This window comes from Gracilinanus agilis, chromosome 1 (genome assembly GCF_016433145.1).
Source record: "Gracilinanus agilis isolate LMUSP501 chromosome 1, AgileGrace, whole genome shotgun sequence".
Lineage (NCBI taxonomy): Eukaryota > Metazoa > Chordata > Mammalia > Didelphimorphia > Didelphidae > Gracilinanus > Gracilinanus agilis.
The window spans coordinates 590,555,358-590,579,718 of NC_058130.1; the positions used below are offsets into that span (position 1 = coordinate 590,555,358).

The 24,361-nt window shown below is 37.7% G+C and overlaps 1 protein-coding gene across 1 annotated transcript in view; it reads left to right on the top strand.

Moving 5' to 3' along the window:
• The window catches only part of RIPOR2 (RHO family interacting cell polarization regulator 2), a 62,505-nt gene extending 47,402 nt beyond the window's left edge, over window positions 1-15,103 (top strand). The window contains exons 17-22 of the mRNA XM_044683513.1: window positions 2,200-2,361; window positions 3,332-3,490; window positions 7,588-7,790; window positions 10,481-10,564; window positions 12,762-12,852; window positions 15,003-15,103. Of these exons, the coding sequence (XP_044539448.1) occupies window positions 2,200-2,361; window positions 3,332-3,490; window positions 7,588-7,790; window positions 10,481-10,564; window positions 12,762-12,852; window positions 15,003-15,103 (800 nt within the window). The remainder of the gene's footprint in view (window positions 1-2,199; window positions 2,362-3,331; window positions 3,491-7,587; window positions 7,791-10,480; window positions 10,565-12,761; window positions 12,853-15,002) is intronic.
• Window positions 15,104-24,361: the final 9,258 nt, after the last annotated feature.

Here is a 24,361-nt window from a genome sequence, read left to right on the forward strand (position 1 = left end):
TCTCCAATCAACGTAGGTTTATTCCCACAAGATGTCTGGCTGCTAGGCAATTTTCTTCTACTGGAAAAGTACAAAACTAGGGGCAGCTGGGTTAAAAATGAGAAATCCCAGATCCAAATCTGGCCTGAGACACTTCTTAGCTGAATAGCCCTGGGGCAAGTCACTTAACCCCAATTGCCTATCCCTTACTGCTCTTTTGATACTTAATATCAATTCTTAAAAACAGAAGTAAGGTTTTTAAAAAGAAAAGTACAAAACTAGCAAGTTAATTCACAAGCCTATAAGGCAAACTATGGTGTTTTGTGCGGGTGTTTGAAATCTTTAGCTTCTGTCTTAGCACCAGTTCTAAGACAAAAGAGTGGCAAGGTCTAGGCAATCAGGGCTACAGTAGTGACTTGTCCAGAGTCACACAAGTAGGAAATTTCTGAGGCCAGATTTGAGTCCAGGTCCTCCTGACTCCAGGGCTGGCGTGTTCTATCCATTAGACTCCCTAGCTTGTGCCCTCATAGGCAAACTGTTTCCCAACATGGTCCATAAGCTTGGGAAGGGAGGGTGGGGAGGCTCAAATGGAAAATGCTGACTGCCAAAAATACTCTGAACTCATGAGGTTTGAAAATTGGACACTTGCAAAATCATGAATTTCAGTTTCCAAAGAATCCTAGTCATCTGGGAAGAGTTTCACATCAGCTGTTAAATGAAAGTCATGCAAGTCCCCTGACTGGTTTTCTAGTTTAGTTTCATTACTTAAGCCTGAAACTCCCTGATAAGTGATGCGGCTAGGCATTCACTCAACACCGATCTGCCTTCTGGAGGCATTCCTTGGCCGGGACTGAGTGGAAAGAACACAGTGGGGAGACTTGTTCTAATCTCAGCCCTTCCACTTATTCGTTATGTGACATTAGGCAAGTCATTTAATGTCACTGAGTCTCTGTTGCCCTGCCCACCCCAAAGTATTGCTGTGGAAGGGATGAGAAGATATATCCAAATTGTTAAAATGAAAACTCTCCCTTTTATTCTCATTAATCCTATAAATGTGGCCATATCCTATCATCTCACTTCCCATTTAGCATTCAACTTGACATCAGGCCAGTTTCCCCCACCTTCCTCATCCAGGTTGAGTTTGTGCCAGTCCAGAAACATCAAGGCATTAAGGATAATTCTCTTGTTTTTTTAACCCTTACTTTGTGTCTTAGTAATAATTCTAAGACAGAAGATCAAGGGGTAGGCAAAGGGGGTTAAGTGACTTGCCCAGGGTCACACAGATGTGAAATGTTTTGAGACCAGATTTAAACCTAGATCTTCCCAACTCCAGACCTTGTGCTGTATCCACTGTGCCAACTAACTTTCCTTTAATTCTCTGATTTCATAATTAGCCAAACTATAGCATTCTTCTTATCTAAAGCAATGCCAGAAAGCATTTCACTTTTTTCAGAAGCTTGAAGAATTTGGGGCCCAACATAAATTATAGCCTAAGAAACCTTCAAATGAGCAAAGAATTTGAACATGAAAACATTTTCAAATTTTTCTATCCAAAGATAACTTTGGTGTTCCTTAGGCCACCCATTCCTTTTTGGCTCTGCAAAAAGCAAGTGTCCTTTGGATCCTTTTCTGCTTTGAAACCCTGGTCATTTTCCTGTTTTGATGCCCTGGTCTTTTTCTTTTTGAGATTTAAGAATATGGGAGTTAAGATAACAAGAGGAGGCGGTGGGGCTGGATTAGAAAACTGAAGGAGAAAGAACTGTGATATTTATTACTTAGAGGAAACAGTCTTTTCTTGACTCTTCCTGGGTTACTTGGGAAACTCGCCACAGCTTTGAATCTTAAACCAACATGGAAGCTTCCTAGAGGAAGTTGGTGATCAACCTACTGCATTACATACTTAAAACTCTAAAAAAAAATGCTTTCCACTACTTCCCCTATCCTCATTTTCCCACCCACACCACCACCACCCCTCAACCATTCCCTCTCCCCACGATCTCCCCAACTTCCTTTATCTGCTTTATTTCATTGGAAAACTAAAGCTAACACTTAATAGCTGTGACCTTTGGCAAATCATAATCTCTCCTATCCTTGGTTTCCTAATCTATTGAATTTGAACAATAATAACTAGACTATGTGACTCTGAGGGGAGGTGTGGAGGAAGCCCTTTGCACACTGTTAAAATCTAGGTATATAATGTGACTTTTTTTTCCCCACCAGCTATCCCAGAATTCCATAAAAAGTTGTCACTCCTATCTTTTTGGACAAAGTGTTGCAGTCCCGTAGGTGTCTACCACACCTCAGTTGACAGGGTAATGAAGCAGCTTGAGGTCAACTTTGCCAGAACTGTCAACAAAGAACACCCAGGACTTGCAGAAACAGGTATGATGCAGACCTACAGACTTGATCTTGTCCTTTCAGTGAGTGCAGTGGCTACTTTATCTAGCAGCAAGGAGTCCACAAAATGCCTGATTAAAGGAGGGTCTGTTCAGTAGGAAAAATGTTATTTGATTAGAATTGTGAAGCTAAGAGTAGGAAATTTTTGAGTCTAAAATTCAGACAAAAATGTTTTTTAAATGACCAGCCTGTTGTCCAGCTGTAATACCTTGCAAAAATGTACATACTTCTAGGGACAGCTAGGTAGCTTAGTGGATAGAGAGCCAGGTTTGAATACAAGAGGTCCTGGGTTCAAATATGACCTCAGACACATCCTTAACTGTATGATCTTGGACAAGTCACTTAACACCTATTACCTAACCCTTGCCACTCTTCTGCCTTGGAACTGATACAATGATTGTAAAACAAAAGAGAAGGGTTGTTTTTTTTTCATGTAAATGCTGATGATACATGTATAACCCAGATTGAATTGCTTGCCAGCTCTGGGATGGGGAAGGGAAGGAGGAAGGGGGACAATTTGGATCATTGAACTTCAGACACATATTAAAATCCAGCCTCAGACAAATCCTATTTGCCTCAGTTCCTCATCTGTAAAAAGAGCTGAAGAAGGAAATGGCAAACAACCACTCCAGTATCTTTCCTAAAACCCCAAATGGGATCACAAAGAATTGGACATAACTGGAAAAATGTCTCAACATTTTTCATTTTATCATTTCTTAGGAAGAACTACCTGAGCTTCAGTTTGGGGTTTTCCTAGAAAACTTCCACTAGCGGAGATCTTGAGACTCCTAAATAGGGAGGCAACCTGGGATAGTAGAAAGAATGTCACAGGATTGGGGTCTGAATGTTGGATTCTGCTACTCGCTGCCTTTGTGACCCTGGCCACTGATCTCCTCAGCTGATGGGCTGAACTTCCATAGTCCATAGAATTGACCTGTCTCTTTCTTCCACAAAGCATTTCGAACTCTGGTGTGTCGAATTCTGGATCGGGCTGAGCCTCTGCTTTCCTCCAGTCTCTCCTCTGAGATCATCACCGTTTTTCAGTATTATCATTACTTTGCCCTGAATGGTGTGAGTGACCTTGAGGGTTACCTAATTCATTTGGCTAAGCAAGGTAAGGTCCATTAGATTGGTCTGATCATGATAGTTGTTGGCTTTCCATTCTAACTATATTGCCTTTCCTGATAGTAATCCCATTTTTTTCTTGATGTTTTGTCATTTAAAAGCTTTTTGTTCTTTGCTCATGGCAATGTCTGGCACATAGAAGGTGCTTGATCATAATATTATAACATAATATATATTGTATTGTTATATAATGTGATAATATATAACATAATATACTTGATTATTGATTTAAATGAATTTTGCTTTGTTAATGTAAACTGTCTGCTGGTGAGTAAGCGAAGGAATTTCTACCAATACTCCAATAATTTAACTGATAGCATGCCATTGATGGGAAGGCTGGAACTGATTCTAATGTTGACTAGTGTAAGAATTTATTTTTTATATACTATATTAAATCTTATATCAAGACCCTGGAGTAGAAAGGCCCCAATTCCTATCTATTAGGGAGAATTACTGTGTATTCCCATATCTGGGGTCTGGGTCATCAGAGATTATATCCATTCTACTGCTTTTTTTTTTTTAAACCCTTGTACTTCGGTGTATTGTCTCATAGGTGGAAGATTGGTAAGGGTGGGCAATGGGGGTCAAGTGACTTGCCCAGGGTCACACAGCTGGGAAGTGGCTGAGGCCGGGTTTGAACCTAGGACCTCCTGTCTCTAGGCCCGACTCTCACTCCACTGAGCTACCCAGCTGCCCCCATTCTACTGCTTTTTGCATTTGCTTTGTCCTTAGGAATCCCAAAGAATATCCTCTTTTTTAACAGAATGTGTTTAGTAAATGAAAGGAACAAGGCAGTATTTATAAACCTTTACCTGCCCACCTGCTGGTATGGGGAAGGGCTGAGGGTCTGACAGACTACTTCCTAGCTGGGTATTCACCAACTGGAGATGTCTTGGATTGTTCAAGGGAGAGGATGAGTAATAAACTCCTAAAATTCTATTTATTAAGCTGCCTGGCTAAGATTCAAAATCTCTAGTCATTCAAGAGGACCATTGACCTATGTGTCACTTTATCGGTCATGCTACTGGCCTAACCGATAGATAGATATAATCAATAAACTTATTCTTACCCTAAAATGAATTGAAATCATTTTAATCGTAACACCAGTTTCTTTACACTTTATTTGCAGCATATAGGTTGCAGTCTTCCAATTGCTATTTTCTTTTGGCTCTGTAGATAGAGCTCTCATAATAGAAAACAGGAGTGATCTTTGCTCACAAGAATTCAGGAGAGTGGAGTACAGAAGAAAAGATAAATGAAATGGAAATGTGAAGCAAAATTATTCTGGGCAAGGAAAGAGGAATATTATTATATAGTTAAGGTTCTATATAGAGCCCTTTTATATTAGAGAGGAACCTAAACAAGTCACTTCAATTCTCTCAGATTTAGTTTCTTCTTCATCTTTAATATGGGAATAATATTTGTGACGTCTTCCTCACAGTTTTGTTATTAAGCAAACACTTTTTAAATGATATTTTATTTTACCAATTACATGTAATAACAATTTTCCACATTAGTTTTCTGAAGTTATAAGATCCAAATTGTCTCCCTCTCTCCCATCTCTTCTCCCCCTTCCCAGAGTTGGTAAGCAATTTGATCTGTGTTATATATGTATTATCATACAAAACCTATTTCTATATTGTTCATTGTTATAAGAGAATATTCATATAAAACAAAAAAACCCAAATAAAGTGAAAAATCGTATACTTTCATCTATATTCTAACTCCAGTAGTTCTTTCTCTGAAGGTGGATAACATCTTTTTTCCACAAGTCCTTCAGAATTGTCCCAGATCATTGCATTGCTGAGAGTAGCTAAGTCTTTCACACTTGATTATCCCACAATATAATATACAATGATGCATCAGTTCACATAGGTCTTTCCAGTTCTTTCTGGAATCATCCTGTTCATCATTTCTTACAGCACAATAGTATTCCATCACCATCATATACCACAGATGGTTCAGCCATTCCCCAATTGATGAATATCTCCTCAGTTTCCAATTCTTTGCCACCACCAAAAGGGCTGCTATAAATAATTTTTTATAAGTAGGTCCTCCCCCCATCCCCTTTTTAAAAATCTCTTTGGGATATAGAACTAGTAGTGTTATTACTGGATCAAAGATTATGCACAGTTAGCAAGCACCTTTTACATTTTAAAGTGCTTAGTAAATATGAGGCATTAGTATTCCATTGTGGCCTTTTCAGATGTAAATTATAGAATTAAGACCAAAGTTTATAATATGTTTTACTAAGAAATGTTCTTGAGACTTATATGAACTGATATAGAGTGAAATGAGCAGAACCAGGAAAACAATTTATACTGTAACTTCAATATTGTAAAAATAAACAAGTCTGAAAGACTAAAAAAAAAAAGAAAGAAAGAAATGTTCTTGGAGAACAGACTAGGACAAATAAAGAGCTGGATTATACTTTGAGGGTTGTGCATTGTTGATTGACTTTTTTTCAAGTAGTGTCTCCAACCAATAGTGTTGATGGGTTTATACTATCCACAGTCTCTCTTCCTCCATGTCTTTGTGATCAGTAACACCTATTTGTAAGGCATCAAGCTAGGAGGGGTAGAGAGGCAGAATGATGTACTGGATGGAGAGTCAACCTTGGTGTCAGGATGATTTGAGTTTAATTTTGCCTCTGGGATATACTGGGTCTCTGATCCTAGGCCAGTCCCTTAACCTCCCAGTGAACCAGGCAACTCTGTAAGACTAGTTGAGGTGCCGATCTACACCGATAGTAAGAGTTTTTGCTTTGAGAGTTCCCCTCACCAATAAACTCAAAAGCCTGGACCAAAAAGTGGAAACAGCCTACAGGCATAAATGAGAATCAAACCTATAACTATGACCATATTAGCTCCAGGCCCGGTCCTAACCCAGTGATGGTGAACCCTTTGAGAGGCTGAATGCCCAAACTGCTCCTTCACAACACATGTGAGCCCCTGCCTAACCCCAGACAGGGGAGGGAGGAAGCACTCCCATTGGACTGCTGCAGGCAGGTCTCTACAAGCACTTGTAGAGAGAGGGAGGGAAGCAGCCCCCTCCAGCACATGTGCCATAGGTTCACCAACATGGCCCTCACCCATGTAACTGACCAGATAATTAATCCAACTAACTAAAAAATTGGTTGTATTTTAACCTAATCACACGTTGAAATAAGTAAGCATAGTTGAGACATCCTTTAAGCAATATTAAACTAATGGTGGAATCCTTATGTTACAAGAGATCTTAAAGTTCAAAATGAGACGTGTTTTTGGACATAGAGCTAGTGTATATAGATTTGTTTGGCTAAATTATGCATATTGTAACAAGTGTTTTGTGTTTTTTCTTTTTCAATGGGGAGGTGTGTGAAAAAGCTAGTAGTGACAAGAATACAAGGAATAGAATTTCCTTCCCACATTCCCCCTCCCCCAAAAAAGAAGAAAAAGAAATGAAGTTATTAAAGTATGGGTTGTCCCAAAAGTCTAAGAGCAGTTTTAAGCTTTAATAGTTTTAAATCACATTCAGACTTTTGGGATACCCTATATAATATGCATAAAAGAAAGCAGAAAGAGGCAGCTAGAATGGCTCAATAGATAGAGAGCCAAGCCTTGAGATGGAAGGGCCTGGGTTCAAATCGAGCCTCAGATACTTCCTAACTGTGTGACCCCTAGGCAAGCCATTTAACCCCAATTGCCTAGCCCTTAACTTCTCTTCTACCTTGAAACTAGTATTCAGTATTGATTCTGGGGCAACAGATCAGAGCTTTTTAAAAAAGAAAAGAAAAAAATAGGAGAAAGGTCAATGGGAAATCTAAAACTGCAGGACTGATTTGAAAGTAACACTGAATTACAGACAATACTTGAAAGGAAAAGTAAGCTATACATAACAGAGATTCATTGTTTCATGTATAATCCTTATCTATTCTACTTGGTATATATGTGTTTATTTTATACGATGTTTGTTAAGACCAGAATAAAAAAGAATTTTAATTTTTAAAAATTTTTTTTTTAAAAAAAAGGCAAATCTTGTCAAAAAATTATCATATTAAACAAACAGACCAGAATGTTAATTAACTCAGTTTTCTTCTTAACCTAGCCTCCATGGTTCAAATTCTCCAGTCATTAAGAGATGAAAAACTACTACAGAACATGACAGATCTCACAGCCAACAACCTCCCAGTCCAGCAGGAAGTGCTTCGATCCCTAGCTTTTCTTCTAACTGAAAACAATGATGAGATTAGTCAAGCTGTGACCCTGTATTTGGCAGCAGCATCCAAAAACAAGCATTTCAGGGAAAAGGTAAGTGGTTAGATAACAGGGAAATCATTTAATCCTCTATCATTAACACCCCTATCTCTTCATTCCGTGTGGCTCAACAACCATTCTGAATGGCAGGTTGTGTCCAAATGGCCATAGGACAGAGAACACATGGGCTGGGTTTGTTATCTAGCTGAAAAGACAAGAGGAACATCTGTCAGGCAACTAAAGAATGTGCATGCTAATGTATTTGCTAGCACAGACTGGAAGCTAAGGAAATGGTGGTTTGATTTTTTTATAAAACAAAAACCAGGATCTGACCAACATTATTGTCAACTCTGGGAAAGTGGCTACAAATGTAGACTAAGCTATATATAAGCTGCCCCCCAATACAGCCTCCACTTTACAAAGCAGGAAGAAAGTTCCTACAAATGTAGACTAGGCTATATATAAGCTACCCCCCAATATACTCTCCATTTTACAAAGCAGAAGAAAAGTGGCTGCAAATGTAGACTTAAGTTATATATAAGCTGACCCCCAATACACCCTCCATTTTACAAGGCAAAAGGAAAGTGGCAGCAAATGTAGACTAGGCTATATATAAGCTACCTCCCAATATACTTTCCATTTTACAAAGCAGAAGGAAAGTTCCTACAAATGTAGACTAGGCTGTATATAAGCTGCCCCCCAATATGCCCTCCATTTTACAAAGCAGGAAGAAAGTGGCTACAAATGTAGACTAGGCTATATATAAGCTACCCCCCAATATACTCTCCATTTTACAAAGCAGAAGGAAAGTTCCTACAAATGTAGACTAGGCTGTATATAAGCTGCCCCCCAATATACTCTCCATTTCACAAAGCAGAAGGAAAGTGGCAGCAAATGTAGACTAGGCTATATACAAAATCCCAAAGGATCACTAACACCTGTCACTGGGAAGTGTTTGACTGCCATAGCGGGACATGGAATGATTATGGGCCTCTACTTCTTCTTAATGATTCATTGTTCTTGTACCATCGTACAGCTTCAAAGGAAAAATGCTGTATTTGCTTGCTTTTTCCTCCCACATCTCTCCATGGAGAAAATCACCCTTCTTCTGTAATGACAATCTTCTCTGGGAATGTTGATCTTTATTTTTAATCAGCCTGAGGCTCTGTCAAAGGAAATCCATCCTGTAAGCCTGGGCACTGACTGAAGTGAACTGTTCTTACTACCCAGCGTGCTCTTTGTTCCCTTCTAGCAGTATTACCAATCTAGGTTTCACAGCAGTCAAGATTTCTTAGGCAACAGCTCAAACTAAAGTGAGTAATGTGATAGTCTGTTGTTATTGCAGCGGTAAAGCTATATATCTCTGCAGGATATAAGGACGTACCAATGGATGCCTCCTGCCCAGGCTCGGGACGTTTAGTGCCCTGCATGCCTCGGGCTCAGCATTGTCAGGCAGTGTCTCCTGAGCACCTCCTTTACATGCTCTTAGGCTGTGGGCCCTGGTCCTTGCCCTTGTCCTTGCCTAGGAGCTTACCATCTAAGGGAGGGACTCCTAACCATGGGTCCAGGAACTGTTTGTTTCCTTTGTAATCCTATGAATTATATTTTATGCCATTAAACACATTACCCTGCGAAGGAATCCACAGGCTTCATAGACTGCCACAGGGTCCATGAAGCAGCACAGAGACATATTGCAGTGGCATAATTAATTTCCTTTTTTTAATTTAAAACCTTCCCTTCTATCTTGGTATCATCTTTTTTTCAAACCCTTGCCTTCCATCTTAAAATAAATATTGTATATTGGTTCCAAGGCAGAAGAGCAGTAAGGGCTAGAATAGAAAGTGTCTGAGGTCTTATTTGAACCCAGGACTTCCCACTTCCAGGCCTGGTTCTCAATCCACTGAGCCACCTACCTGCCCCATTTAGTAGCAATTCTAGGGCAGAAAAGCAGCAAGAGCTAGGCAAAAGCGGTTAAGTAAAGTGTCTGAGGTCTTATTTGAACCCAGGACTTCCTACCTCTAGGCCTGGCTCTCAATCCACTGAGCCACCTATCTGCCTCCCTTAGTAACAATTCTAAGGCAGAAAAGTAGCAAGGGCTAGGCAAAAAAGGGTTAAGTGAGGTGTCTAAGGCCATATTTGAACCCAGAACTTCCCACCTGCAGGCCTGGCTCTCAATCCACTGAGCCACCTGAGCTGTCCCAACATAATAATTGTCACTAACTTCAAAACAAACCAAGACCAGGGTAAAAATAAGTCTAATGTGGGTAAGGGATGACAGAGTGTGCCACTGTCTTGGGCTCAGGAGAAAGAGAAAAAAGCCTTTGGTACATGCAGTGAATTCTCTCTGACAAATTTATAAGCAGTTATGGGAAAGAATCATAATAACATGGACCAGCACAGCAGACTGATGCCTGCAACCCTGGGGAGAACATCTAGACCAGTGATTCCCAAAGTGGGTGTCACCGCCCCCTGGTGGGTGCTGCAGCGATCGAGGGAGATGGTGATGGCCACAGGTGCATTTATCTTTCCTATTAATTGCTATTAAAATTTTTTTTAAATTAATTTCCAGGGGGCTAAGTAATATTTTTTCAGGAAAAGGGGCGATAGGCCAAAAAAGTTTGGGAACCACTGGGCTAGACTAATGAGATTGGACTTATCCCAAGGAATCAAGAGAACACACTTCTTTGACCATATACAAAAATAAATTCGATTGACAATTTTTCCCTTTTGTCTCTTTTTTCCAGGCCTTATTGTACTACTGCGAGGCCCTGACAGAGACAAACCTCCACCTTCAGAAAGCAGCATGTATGGCACTGAAGAGCCTTGAGGTGAGTCCCAGGACCCGCATTCCTTTGACAGTTCAGAATATTTAAGGATGTGAAACTGGTCAATTCAGCCAACAAGCACTTATCAAGGGCTCACTATGTGCAAGAGACGTTGCTAAGCTCTAGCTAGGCACAGAAAGAATTTTTTTTAATGTATTTTCAAGGACCTCACAATCTAATGAGGAATATAGAAATGCCAATTATGCATCTACAAGATGTATTCAGAGTGGAGAGAAGGTAATATGAGAGAAAGGTTTTAACAGTGAAAGAGCAAGGGGACAGCAGAATAAAGAAGCCAGTAGACCAGGAGAAGCCTCTTAGAGAAGCCGATTTGGGGGCCAAATCTTGAAGGAAGCCAAGAGGTGGAAGGAGGGAACACAATGGAATGAGCAGTTAATCACCTACTCTGTGTTAGGCAATGTGGTAAGTGATTTACTAACACTGTCTCATTTGATTCTTACAATAACCCTAATGGGGTAGACGATATTTGTTTTCCCCATTTTATAGTTAAGGAAACCGAAGCAGCCAAAGGTTAAGTGACTTGCCTGAGCTAGTAAATTAAACTTCCAACTTTTCTGTCTCTGGTATTTCCCCCACTCAAACTATTTTCCAGACCATTCTCCATCACCCTGTAATCATCTAAATGCATCTCTGTGATGTCATTCTCCCTCCACCCTAATTAAAGACCCCCAATGCTCCTCCTATTCCCTACCAAAAAAAAAAATAATAATAATAACAAAACACCTCTAAACTTCTTAGCTTTAGGATATCAGAATAGGAAGCAAATAAACTGTGGCATTTTTTTACATAAAAATGATGACACTGGTCCCTTATTGAGATTTTTCTAGTAGTACTAATAAATGAATACTATTCTATCTACAGTCTCATTTAGTTCTCCCGTATTACTAGTGACCCACAGTTACTAGTAACTTCTGGCCAGAAAGATGCCCTCTGAGGTCTTAGAATAGAACAATAAATACAACCAAAATACATGAGGTTCAAAATGATTACCCCATGACAAAGGTTTCGTCGGCACCAGTCGCTACTCATCTAAGACTACGGAACTGTGGACGAAAAGCCTTCCAGTACCCAACAATCCAATCCACATCCTTCTTTTCAAGACAAAATCATGAATGAGGGAGATTTTGAAGAGATCATCTAGTTTAGTGAGGCTATCAAATATCTGTTCCATAAAGTGAGCTTCTTCAAAAGGGTCATAGATTCTACAGATCTCCTTTATAAGCAACCCATTTCTGTTTGTCACTATAAAAAGGTTATAACAAATGTGTCAGAAATGTGGCTGCTTTTGAAAAGACATTGTTGGTATAATAAGTCATTAATTCTAGAAATCAAAATCCAAAGAATTTCATTTTTGAGACAATAATTACCTGGAACAATTTCATGTAATAATTGTTATGATTCATCTAACCATCTTTAAGTACAACTATGGTCATCTCAAGCTGATGAGAAAATATATATAGCAAAGGGGCAGCTAAGTAACTCAATAGATTGAGAGCCAGGCCTAGAAATGGAAGGATCTGGGTTCAATCCGGCCTCAGATACTTCCTAGCTTATGTGACCTGGACAAGTCACTTAACTCCAGTTACCTACCCCTTGCTGTTCCTCTATCTTAGTTAGAATTGATACTAAGGGTGGTTTGAAAAAAATTTTAAGTTGCTTTCACACAAGTTTAGCATCATGCAACCTTGTTGCCAAAGAAATCTGAGCCTTCAAATCTATTCCATTGATCATTTTCTCTCCAAAATTGCCCAAATCCCATTTAAAACTGTTTCTTTACATACATAGTTTAGCAGTATATTTTAAAATTAAATTATTTTTCTATTCATATATCAAAATGTTTATCTAAAACATCAGCAATATCCTTTTCCCTAGGAGACTATTAATCTCTCTTTACACAAAAATATTATTTCTGCCTTTTTCATCTTTAACTATTCCTTATGAAAAGGGGCTTAATGAGAAAGTATATATACTTTGTAAGAGATATAGGTAGAACAACAGTGCCATGGTATCTCCAGCCCCAAGCTGGCACAGTGTAGGAACTTAAGTATCTGCTGAATTTGATTCTCTAGTATGATGACAATATCTCCCTCCACTCTAGATGCCAGAATTCTTTGTTGTACCTTATAAGCAATAGGAAATGAGGACGTTTCCCAAAAGCTCTCTCTTTACCATTTTGTAGGCTACTGAAAGCATTAAAATGCTCGTGAGTCTGTGCCAGTCTGATAATGAAGAGATCAGAAATGTGGCATCTGAAACCCTCCTCTCTCTTGGTAAGTTTTATATGCATATGTTCTAAGAATATTTTTGTGCCATTTGTTGTGGTGAATTTTTTTTAAATATATAGGTTAGTTAAATCCAGCCTCAGACACTGGGTAACCTGGGCAAGTCACTTAACCTCTGTTTGCCTCAATTTCCTCAACTGTAAAATGTGAGTAATAAAACCTTCCTCTCTGGATCATCGTGACAATCATATGAGATAATATTTGTATGTAATGCCACCCATCGGAGCCCAACTTTGCCCTCTCACTTATTGTTTTTATCCTGTCATTCAAAAAATGGCTCATCAGTTTTTCTGAGACACTTAAAACTGAACACATGTAAATACACAGAAGTGAAAATATTGTTTAGTGCAAATGGTTCAACATATCAAAGACAACTAACAAAACAGAGAGAGTCCATAGCTTTTGTGATACTTAATGTCTTCCTTTAAGAAAAACCAGTACACAAAAATCTTCATTAATCAAACAGTTAAGTTAGGGGACGATCATTTCCTACATACAGCTTTTTCATTATGCAAAAGTATTCACTGCAGTTTCCTTAAATCAGAGTTTCTTGATCTGGGGGTCTATGATCTTGGTATTTTTTTAATATTTTTAATTATTGTAAATTTTAATATAATTGATTTCCTTTGTAATAATATATATAATGTTAATAATAATTAATGAGAGCTGAAATTTATATAGCACTTTAAGGTCTGCAAAATACTTTTCAAATATTATATCACTTCATTCTCATAACAATTCTACTGTTACTTATCTCCTTTTTAGAAATAAGGAAACTCGAGCTGAGAATGGCTAATTGACTTAACTCAGAGTCACAGCTAGAAAGTATCTGAAGCACTTAAAAACATGACTCTGAAGGGTTCACAGGCTTCATCAGAAGGTCAAAGGGGATTTATGATGCAAAAAATGTTAAGAACTCCAGCTTTCAATGATCTCTAGGACATTAAAATGTTGAACGTCTTTTTTAAAAGATTAATTTATGTTCTTGTTTTACTGCTATATCTTGCAAATACTCAAATAATTATAAATGTTTCTATTTCGGGTGGCCTTAGTGGTAGTGGTGGTGGAGTCCCAGTATTTTTTTTTTTAACCTTTGGCTTCCATCTTAGAATCAGTGCTTGTGTATTAACTGACTTGCCCAGGGTCACACAGCTGGGAAGTGTCTGAGGTCACATTTGAACCCAGGACCTCCCATCTCTAAGCCTAGTTCTCAATCCACTGAGTCATCCAGCTGCCCCCTCAGCCTCTTTTTATATTTAAACATTTGTTGAACCTTCTCAGAGTTACAGATTTCCCCCAAATAATTCTTAGTTATGAATATTAACTAGAAAAAGTTGTCCAGCATATCAACTCCGGGACAGGGGAGGGAGACAACATGAATCATGTAACCATGAGAAAAAAAATTTAAAAAGAAAAGAAAAAGTTGTCCAACATCTTAGCTGTTTTTCAGTAGTTTTCCATTTGTTTCTAACTCTTCGTGATCCCATTTGGGGTTCTTGGCAAAGATACTAGAATGGTTTGCCATTTCCTTCTCCAGCTCATTTTATAGATGAGGAAACTGAGGCAAATGGTGAAATGACTTGCCTGGGACTACTTAGCTGGCTAGGAAGTGTCTGAGGCCAGATTGGAACTCAAGTCTTCCTAATTCAAGATCTATCACTCTATCCACTGTGCCACCTAACTGCCCTCCAAATATCTTTAAAGACTACAGTAAAGTGAAAAAGAGTGGGTTTTTTTCTTTTTTTTTGTTTTTTTTTTAAAAGAGTGGTTTTTATCTTTTTCTCTTTTTCTTTACTTCTTTATTTATTTGTTTTTAGGCTCTTACCTTCTGTCTTGGAATCAATACTGTGTATTGGCTCCCAGGCAGAAGAGTGGTAAGGGTAGGCAATGAGGGTCAAGTGACTTGCCCAGGGTCACACAGCTGGGAAGTGTCTGAGGCCAGATTTGAACCTAGGACCTCCCATCTCTAGGCCTGGCTCTCAATCCACTGAGCTACCCAGCTGCCCCCTTTTTTCTCTTTTTTAACTAAATTATATCAACTAAAATTATGCCAACGCTGCCCTCCAAACTCATGCCAACCTATTGTTAGAGAAAATCAAAGGCTTCCTGTGTATTAACACTCAGTGTTTTCTATCCAGGAGAAGACGGACGGCTAGCATATGAGCAGCTGGATCAGTTTCCTCGAGACTGCGTGAAGATTGGAGGTCGTTATGGAAATGAAGTTGCCACGGCTTTCTAAACACTTCCCAACACTCTGCCTGATGTATAAGGGCCATGGCGTATGGCCCTCCTGACCAGGACTAGGATGGTGCTGTCACTGAACCGGAGAGACAACGGCAATGGAGGAACCCTACTGAAGGGATGCAGAGACATGATTATTTATGGAACAAAATAAAGTTGGGCTCCTCAAGTCCTGTCACCTTTTTCCTTTGTCTAATGACAGAGCAGGTCTCTGAATCAGTCAACTATATTGTCCACTGCTTCCAGCAACACCCGTTATAATCCAGTCTCATCTGGCATGGATGACAATTTAAAGATGGGCATCTCAGCTTTTTATATGCATTGTATTTTTTTATTGGACGTTGTCCTATAAGCTTGAAATATTCATGTGATGCTGTATTTTAACAGGAAAAGTGGGCTAAGGAAGTAGGGACTCACTGAAGAAAAAGATTTTTTTTGTTTTGTTTTTTATTACAAGCTGTAATAAATGTCAGCTGCCTTGTGATTTTTCCTCTGTAATAGACTCAGGGTTGAATTATCCCCTTAGCTACCTAGAATGCCCTTCAGAAGGGCACAGAAAAAGACTTTCACAAATAGATTAGCCTGTAAAACTGGGTGGAATGTTAGTTTTTATCAGTTTAATTTTTGAATGTCTATATAACCTCTTACTTCCCTTTTTCAGTCACCCCCATTGCCCCTCCAATAATTCACAGTTTTAATGTTTGTTCTATTGAAAAGTCAGGTTGCTAAGACCTACGAATTAAAGTTATATCCACTCATATATGTGTGTGCATATATTTAATTAAGAAAATTTCAAGATTAACTTGCTATGAACTAAGAAGAAGCTGGCATTCCCACTTTCCCAAGCATATTCTGTCAGTAGTGTACCCAAGAACTTAAAGAAGAGTCAGAGGGCTGGAAGGATCCTTGTGATGTGGGATGTGCTTGGGGAACTGGCAGAGGTCCGTAACTTCTGGAAAGACATAAGGGAAGTATGTGACAGTGTCTTTGCTCTCAACAGGGTTCATGAAGCAAGTCTGAAGCAAGATACCTACCAGAAATACCTCATCATTGTCTGTGCTCAGATGGCTGCCCCACAGTGGGTGTGAGATAGCAGCGTGCTATGATTACAGCAAAACCAGGGTGCTATATTAGTGTGAGATACTTAAAGCAGGTGACATTAAGTAATGATTGTCTTATCTCCCTGAAAGTATAACAAGTAGGATATGCCAAGGTATTTCATTAGTCCTCAAAGTATTCAAAGAAATATTCATAAGTGTAATTAAAGCTCCATGATCCAAACTGTAGAGTGGACATTTGGTATAATATGCTGTTTGGATGACAGTTAAACTCATCGAATTTTTAATATCCTTTTTTTTTTTAAGCACTTCATTTTAAAATAGAAATTGTTTGCCAGACTTTCTGGTAAATCCCTATTTCAACTGTGAAAACTGTAATGATGTACATATTTGTAAATTTATAAATATATATATAACTACATATATATATATATATCTCCTTTGTTGAAAAGATATGTTTGTATAGTCTAAAATATTTACTTGTTTAATGGATGAGATTGTTCTTTTTATGGAAAGTAAAAGCCTAATGTTAAAAGCAGGGTTGTTTTTTTTTAATATTATGTCTACTGCATGAGTTAAAGATTTTAGACCTTTTTGTATTGACTTCTGTTTTTGGAGGGGATGCCTTCTAGTTTTGTGGCATTTGTACTCATTACTCTCATGAGCACATAAATTATAATAAAGATTATTTTTTAATTACTAATAGATGCCCCAAGTCAATTGTATTTTCTTTGACACATTTCGAAGACATCATACCTCAAGTTAAAAACAACACATTTAGTCTTGTCATTTCTTCAGCTAGATATAACTGTGATTGCCACTGATTCACAGGATCTCTCTTTCCACAAATTTTCTTTTCTTCAGGCCAGGCCTGGGATTATAATGTTAAGGGCATGTCCCAGTGAGGAAACTCCCTCTACCAGGCTACATCTGCCAAGCAGAATACAAGAAAAGGTATGATGGTAAAACTTTTAGCAACCAGCTCTCTGAAAAAACAAAATATCCAGGTGAGACTTTTAAGTTTAATCTGCATTTTCTTATGTCTCAACAATCAACCAAACAATAAATCAAATCCTGTCAGAAGGAAACAATTCAAATATTGTGGAGCCTCAACCAGGATAACATGAGATTTAGCAGCTTCTACACCAGTGATGGCAAACCTATGTCACGTGTGTCAGCAATGATATGCATAGCCATTTTCGATGACACGCGACCACATACAGAGAAGTATGGGGCCACATGCTGAGGCTGTAACATTTGCTGTAGTGAAGTGTAGACACTGTGCACTATATATGACAATTCTACCTATATTAATTTACCTATTTGGGTTTATCAAATATAGCTATATATTATAATTATACATTTTTGTTATTTAAACTATAAATATCACAAAATTATGGGGTTTTTTTCTCAAAAATGACACACCACCCAAGTTATGCTCATTTTTTTGGTGAATTTTGACACACTAACCTCAAAAGGTTGCCAATCACTGTTCTACATTAAAGGATTGGAGGGCTTGGAACATGATAAATCTAATCAAAAAAATGAACAAAGAAGTTAAAGAGATGAATACAATTTCAGAAAAGTTAGATATGACAGACTTATGGATAAAACTGAAAGAGAATGGAAAGGGATATTTTTCTCAATGGTACACAGCACCTATACAAAAATTGATGGTGTATTTAGGGATTAAAAAATCCCAACTAAATGCAGAAAAGTCACAAATATTAAATGCATCCTCTTTAGATCATAATGCAATAAAAAATTACATTCCATAAAGGGCCATGGAAAAGTAGATTAAAAATTAATTGGGGAAAAGAACAGCTAGATGATTCAGTGAATTGAGAGCCAAGTTTAGAGACAAGAGGAGCTGAGTTCAAATCTAACTTCAGATACTTCCTAACTGCATGAGTCTGGAAAAGTCACTCAACCCCCCCATTTCCTAGCTTTTACCTCCCTTCTGCCTTAGGATCAATACATGATATTGATTCTAGAACAGAAGGCAAATTTAAAAAATTAGTTGGAAACTAAATAAACCATAAAGAGTGAATGGGTCAAAGAACAAATCATTGAAACAACAGTTTCATTAAGGAAAATGGCAACAATGAGACAATATACCAAAATATATGGGAAGCAATCAAAGCAGTTCTCAGAGTAAAGTTTATAACTGTAAATGTTTACATCAATAAAATAGAGAAAGAGCAAATCAATGAATTGGGCATCAAACTAGAAAGAAAAAAATAGGAAAAGGATTAAAAATCACCAATTAAAGACCAGGTCAGAAATACTGAAAATCAAAGGGGAGATTAATAAATTAAAAATTTAAAAATCATTGAACTAATAAAACTAGGAGGTTTTGTGAAGAGAAAAGAAAAAAATACAATAAAGAGGCAGCTAGGTAGCTAAGCATAAAGAGGGGCAGACCTTGAAACAGAAGGTCCTGTTTCAAATCTGACCAGAAACTTCCTAGCTATGTGACCTAGGCAAGTCATAAACCTGAATTGTTTAGCCCTTACTGCTCTTCTCCCTTGGAATCAATACAAATCAGTACTTAGTATTGATTCTAAGACAGAAGGTAAGGGTTAAAAATAATAAAATAGATAAACTATTAGTTAATTTGATTAAGAGAAAACCAAATTATCTGTATCAAAAATGAAGAGTCAACTCACTTCAAATAAAGAGGAAATTAAAACAATTATTATGAGCTATTTTGCCCAGTTATATTGCAAATAAATCTGAAAAACTTATGTTAAATAGATCAGCAGTTACAAAAACACAAACTGCCCTAATTATCAAAAGAAGAAATAGAATGCTTAAACAAAACCCACTTAAGAAAAGAAATTTAATAAGCTATCAATGAGTTCCATAAGACAAAAGAAACCATTTTGGCCCAATGGTAAAAGAGGCACAAAAATTCATTAAAGAAGTTATTAAAAAGTATAATAGGCCAAATGGAAAAAGAGAATCCGAAAATTCACTGAAGAAGAAAAGTGCTTAAAAAGCAGATTTGTCCAAGTAGGAAAAGGGGTACAAAAAGCTCCCTGAAGAAAATACTTCTTTAAAAATTAGAATTTGAGAAGTAGATGATAATGACTCCATGAGACATTAAGAACACAATAAAATCAAATCAAAAGAATGAAAAAACAGAAGAAAATGTGAAGTTTCACTTGAAAAACAAAACAAGTGACCTGGAAAATAGATCAAAGAGATAATTTAAGAATTATTGGACTACCTTAAAAGCCATGATCGAGAGAGAGAGACAGAGAGACAGAGAGAGTGTGTGCGCCTATATATCGTATTTCAAAAAATTATTAAGGAAAACTGCCTGGATATCTTTTTGAAACAATCTACCAATCACCTCCTGGAAGAGATCCCAAAACAAAAACTCTCAAATTCCAGAGTTCCTAGGCCAAAGGGAAAATATTGCAAGCAACCAAAAAGAAATAATTCAAATATTGTGAAGTCATAGTCAAGATCATACAAGATTTAGTATCTTCCATATTAAAGGAACAGAGGACTTATTATGCATATTTCAAAAGGCAAAAGAACCAGGATTACAATCAAAAATAACCAAGATCTACCCAGAAAAACTGAGTACAATCCTTTGGGGGTTAGGGAGATGGGGGCGGTGGATATTTAATGAATTTGAGGACTTTCAAACATTCTTGATGAAAAGACCAGAAATGAATTAAAATTTTGGCATTCAAACACAAGACTCAAGAGAAATGTAGAAATGAAAGAAATGAAATAATAATCATAAGGAATTTGATAAAATTAAACTATTTACATTCCTCTATGGAAGGATGTTTTATGGAACTCCTAAGAACTTAATGATTATTAGAGCAGTTAGAAGGAGTCTACATAGACAGAAGTATGAATGTGAGTTGATTATGTTGGAATGATCTTAAAAAAATTAGGGAGCGAGGAAAGGAAGAGAAGACACACAAAAAAGAACTCTTATAATGGAGGGGAAGTGGGGGTGTTGTGGCAAGCAATGCTTGAACTTCATTATCAGAATTAGTACAAAGAAGGAAGAATATATATAAATATTCAGTTACATATATATAAATCTATCTTACCTAATAGGAAAATAGGAGGTCAATGGGTTAAGAGATATTGGCACAGGGGGAAGGGGACTATAAAATGGAATGGCAGTGATCAGAAGCAAAACAGCCTTTTGAGGAGGGACAAGATAGAGGGAGAAAGATAAATAGAAGAAAACATAATAAATGGAAATACACATAACTGAATATGAATAGAGTAAGCTCACCCATAAAATGGAAGTGGAAATGCATTAGTGGCAGAGTTGTGAACTGATCCAATCAGAACTAGGAGAACATTGTACACAGCTACAGCAATATTGAAAATCAACTAATCAACTGTAAAAGACATGACTGCTCCCAGCAATTCAATGATCTGGGACAATATGTTGTGTGCAGATGCAAAGCATGGAATCCCTGCAAAGGTACAGGGAGAGCCTCACCCAAAATTCCAGGGGACCCCCCTGAAGAACTTTGGGTGAGGGGCAGTTGAGAAGGGTTGAAGACAGTTAATTTGTGGGATTGGATGTGAGCAGACACTGCTTGTTTCTCCTGACTTGGGGTTTCTCCTGAGAAACCATTGTAGCTTAAGCCAGTGGTTTCTACTCATAGGGTTAGCCTATTATTACTATCTGGGACAATACTAAAGGACTTATAACCAAGAATGTTAATCATCTCCAGAGAAAGAATTTTAGGAGTAGGATGCAGATCAAAGCATACTGTCTTAAACACCAGTTTATTTAGTGTTTTATTTAGGGGCTTTGGTTTTGTATGAGTGCTCTTACAACAATGACCAATATGGAAGTGTGTTTTACATGATAATATATGTATAGCCCAAATCAAATTGCTTACAATCTAAGGAGGAGGAAAGAAGGGAGGGAGGGAGATGGTTTGTATTTTATAATTTTGGGAAATATATGTTGAAAATTATTACCACATGTAATTGAGAAAAATAAAAATATCTTTGAATGAAACACCTCAACCTAAAAATAAATAAATAAAATGGAAGTAGATAGTAGAATGGATTAGAAACAATAATCTAACTATATGTCATTTAAAAAGGTAGGCTTGAAACTTAAATACACTTTTTTAAGGGCTGTAGAGCAGAATCTATTATGCTTCAACTGATGTTAAAAAAAAATAAAGGTAGGGATAGAAAGTATAATCTCAGACAAAGCAAAAAAAAAAAAAAAGACCTAATTAAAAGGAAACTATATTTTGCTAAAAAGGTATCATAGACAATGAAGTAATACCAAAATTTTAAGGCAAGTTTTTCTGATAATGGCTTCATTTCTCAAATATATAGAGAACTGAGTCACGTTTACAAAAATAAAAGCCATTCTCCAGTTCATAAATGGTAAAAATATATGAACAGACAGTTTTTGTAAGAAGAAATCAAAACTATTTAAAGTCATATAAAAATTGCTCTAAATCACTATTGATTAGAGAAAGAAAATTAAAATAAGTGACGTCTCACTTCCACCTATCAGAAATGACAGATGCTAGACACGATGGGGGAAAAAGATATACTAATAAACTGTTGATGCAGTTGTAAACTGGTGTAAATATTCTGGAGAATAATTTAGCATGATGTCCAAAGGACTATAAAAATTCTGCATACACTTTACTCCTGCAATACCACCGCTAGTCTGTAACTCAAAGAGATCAAAGGTAAAGGACTTATATGTAGAAAAATATTTTTAGCAACTCCTTTTATAGTGGCAAAGAATTGGAAAGTGTAAGGATGTTCATCAATTTGGGAATGTCTGAACAAGTTGTGGCATACTATTGTGCTATGAGGGAGGTGGTTTCAGAAAAAAAAAACATGACAAAACCTATATGAAATGATAGAGTGAAGTGAGAAGAATTGGGATATCATTGGGCACAGTAGTAGTAATGTAGTAATGATGATTAGCTGTGAAAGACTTGACTACTCAATATGCAATTCAAGACAATCCCAAAGGATTCATGAAGAAAAAATGGTATCCACTTCTAGGGAGAAAACTGATGAACTCTGAATGCAAATCGAAGTATAATTTTCTGACTTTTTTGTAATATGGACAATATAGAATACGTTTTGCATGATTTCACATGTATAATTGATAATATTTGTCTGCCTTCTCAGGGGGTTGAAGGAGTAGGAGGAAGGGAGCAGCCACACAGAGGGAAAACAGTCCCTCTTTTTCTCTTTTCTGTTGATTTCCCCCACAAATTTATTCCAGAAACTCTAACCTGTTCTCCTACTTCATCTGCCACTGGGTTTTTTCGGTGTTCCAAGGAACAGAAACACCAGCCTTCTTCTCCTAGGGAAAAAAACTACAGGAGATCCCCTGCTGTGCAGGTCAGCAGTTGAAAAAACAACTGTCTCAGGCTACCCAGAATTCCAATGGGCACCTTTTCAAAATTCTGTCTGGCCTTAAAAAAAAATTTTACCCACTATTCTTTACCCTGTCCTTAGCTGCTAAGATCCCAATTACTCCAAATGGTCCTCATTAGCCCTATAGCTTAATTAATCCTAATATAAGGACAGGGTGGTGTGGGGAAAAGCTTAGGCAATCTTGTCCTGCAAGGGATCCTGTCTTGAAGAGACCTGCTTACTAACTCCTACTGGGGAGATAGGGAGGGGAACAGCCCAGCTGTGCCTCCCTCTGGCTTTCTGGTTAGGAACTCTGGTAAACTCTGTGATGTAGGGATGGGCACCCTGGGTCCTTAGGGTATTGGGTCCTTGGCATGAGTGCTCACAGAGAGGTCAATGCATGCCATCTCTGGCACAGGTGAGATGGGTTCACTATCATGGCATTAGGGTATAGAATTTTCTCTTGCCCCCCTACAGAGAAGTAGAAGGTAGTAGGGAAGGGAGTTGGGGAGTTAACAATACTAGAGTGGGGGAGGTTGGGGAAGTCATTCAAAAGGCCCTATAATAAGAGGGGAATAAGAAGGAAGGTGGTGGGAAGGGGACTAACTGAAAGTGAAACACTGGAGGGGAGGATAAGAGGGAAAAGAGAAAAGCTAGGATTAAAGGAGGAAATTAAAATGGCGGCAATAAAGAGATGGTAATCATAACTATTAATGTGAATGGGATAAACTCACTCATAAAATGGAAGTAGATAGCAGAATGGATTAAAAACCAGAATCCTACCATATATTGTCCACAAGAAACACACCTGGGGCAGGTAGACACACACAAGGAAAAGAAAAGAAGTTAGAGCAGAATCTATTAGAGACACAGAAGGCAGGAGGAGCAATCATGATCTCAGACAAAGCTAAAGTAAAAATATATTCAATTAAAAGAGATAAGGAAGATAATTACATCTTAATAAAAGGCAGTATAAATAATGAAGAAATATCAGTACTCAATATATATGCACCAAATGGTATAGCAACCAGATTTTTAAAGGAGAAACTAAAAGAGCTTATTAAATAGTAAAGCCATATTACTATATGATAATTATTACTACATATATATAAATAAGTAAGGCCACCTTCCCCCATCAGAACTAGATAAATTGAACCAAAAAATAAATAAGAAAGAAATAAGGGAAGTAAATGAAATGTTAGAAAAATTAGAACTAATAGATATATGGAGAAAATTGAATAGAGATACCTTCTTTTCAGCAGCACATGGTACATATACAAAGAATGACCATGCGCTAGGGCAGCTTTGGCCAAGATATCACATGGGTGCAGATCCAGCACTCAGGGAGCTGCTCTGTTCCCCCTCTTCCCAGGATCTGAGGACATTTTTTGCATGCTTACCCCCTCAGTTCAGTCTCCCAAAGCAAATGCTTCCTCCCTTAGCTCTCTCTGGTAATGCTCTCTGGGCCTCACAGACAGCTTGAATTTGCCCTCTGGGCACTCAAATTCAGAAAAGGTTCACCAATGCTCTACTAGGGCATAAGAACATCACAAACAAATGTAGGAAAGCAGAAATAATGAATTAAATTCTTTCAGATCATAATGTGATAAAAATCATAATAAGGGCTCATGGAAAGGCAAATTTAACATTAGTTGGAAACTAAACAATCTAATTCTTCAAAACCGGTGGGTCAAAGAACAAATCACAGAAATGATTACTGATTTCATTGAAGAGAATGATAATGAGGACACAACTTATCAAAATCTATGGGACACAGCCAAAGCAGTACGCGGTTGGCGGGG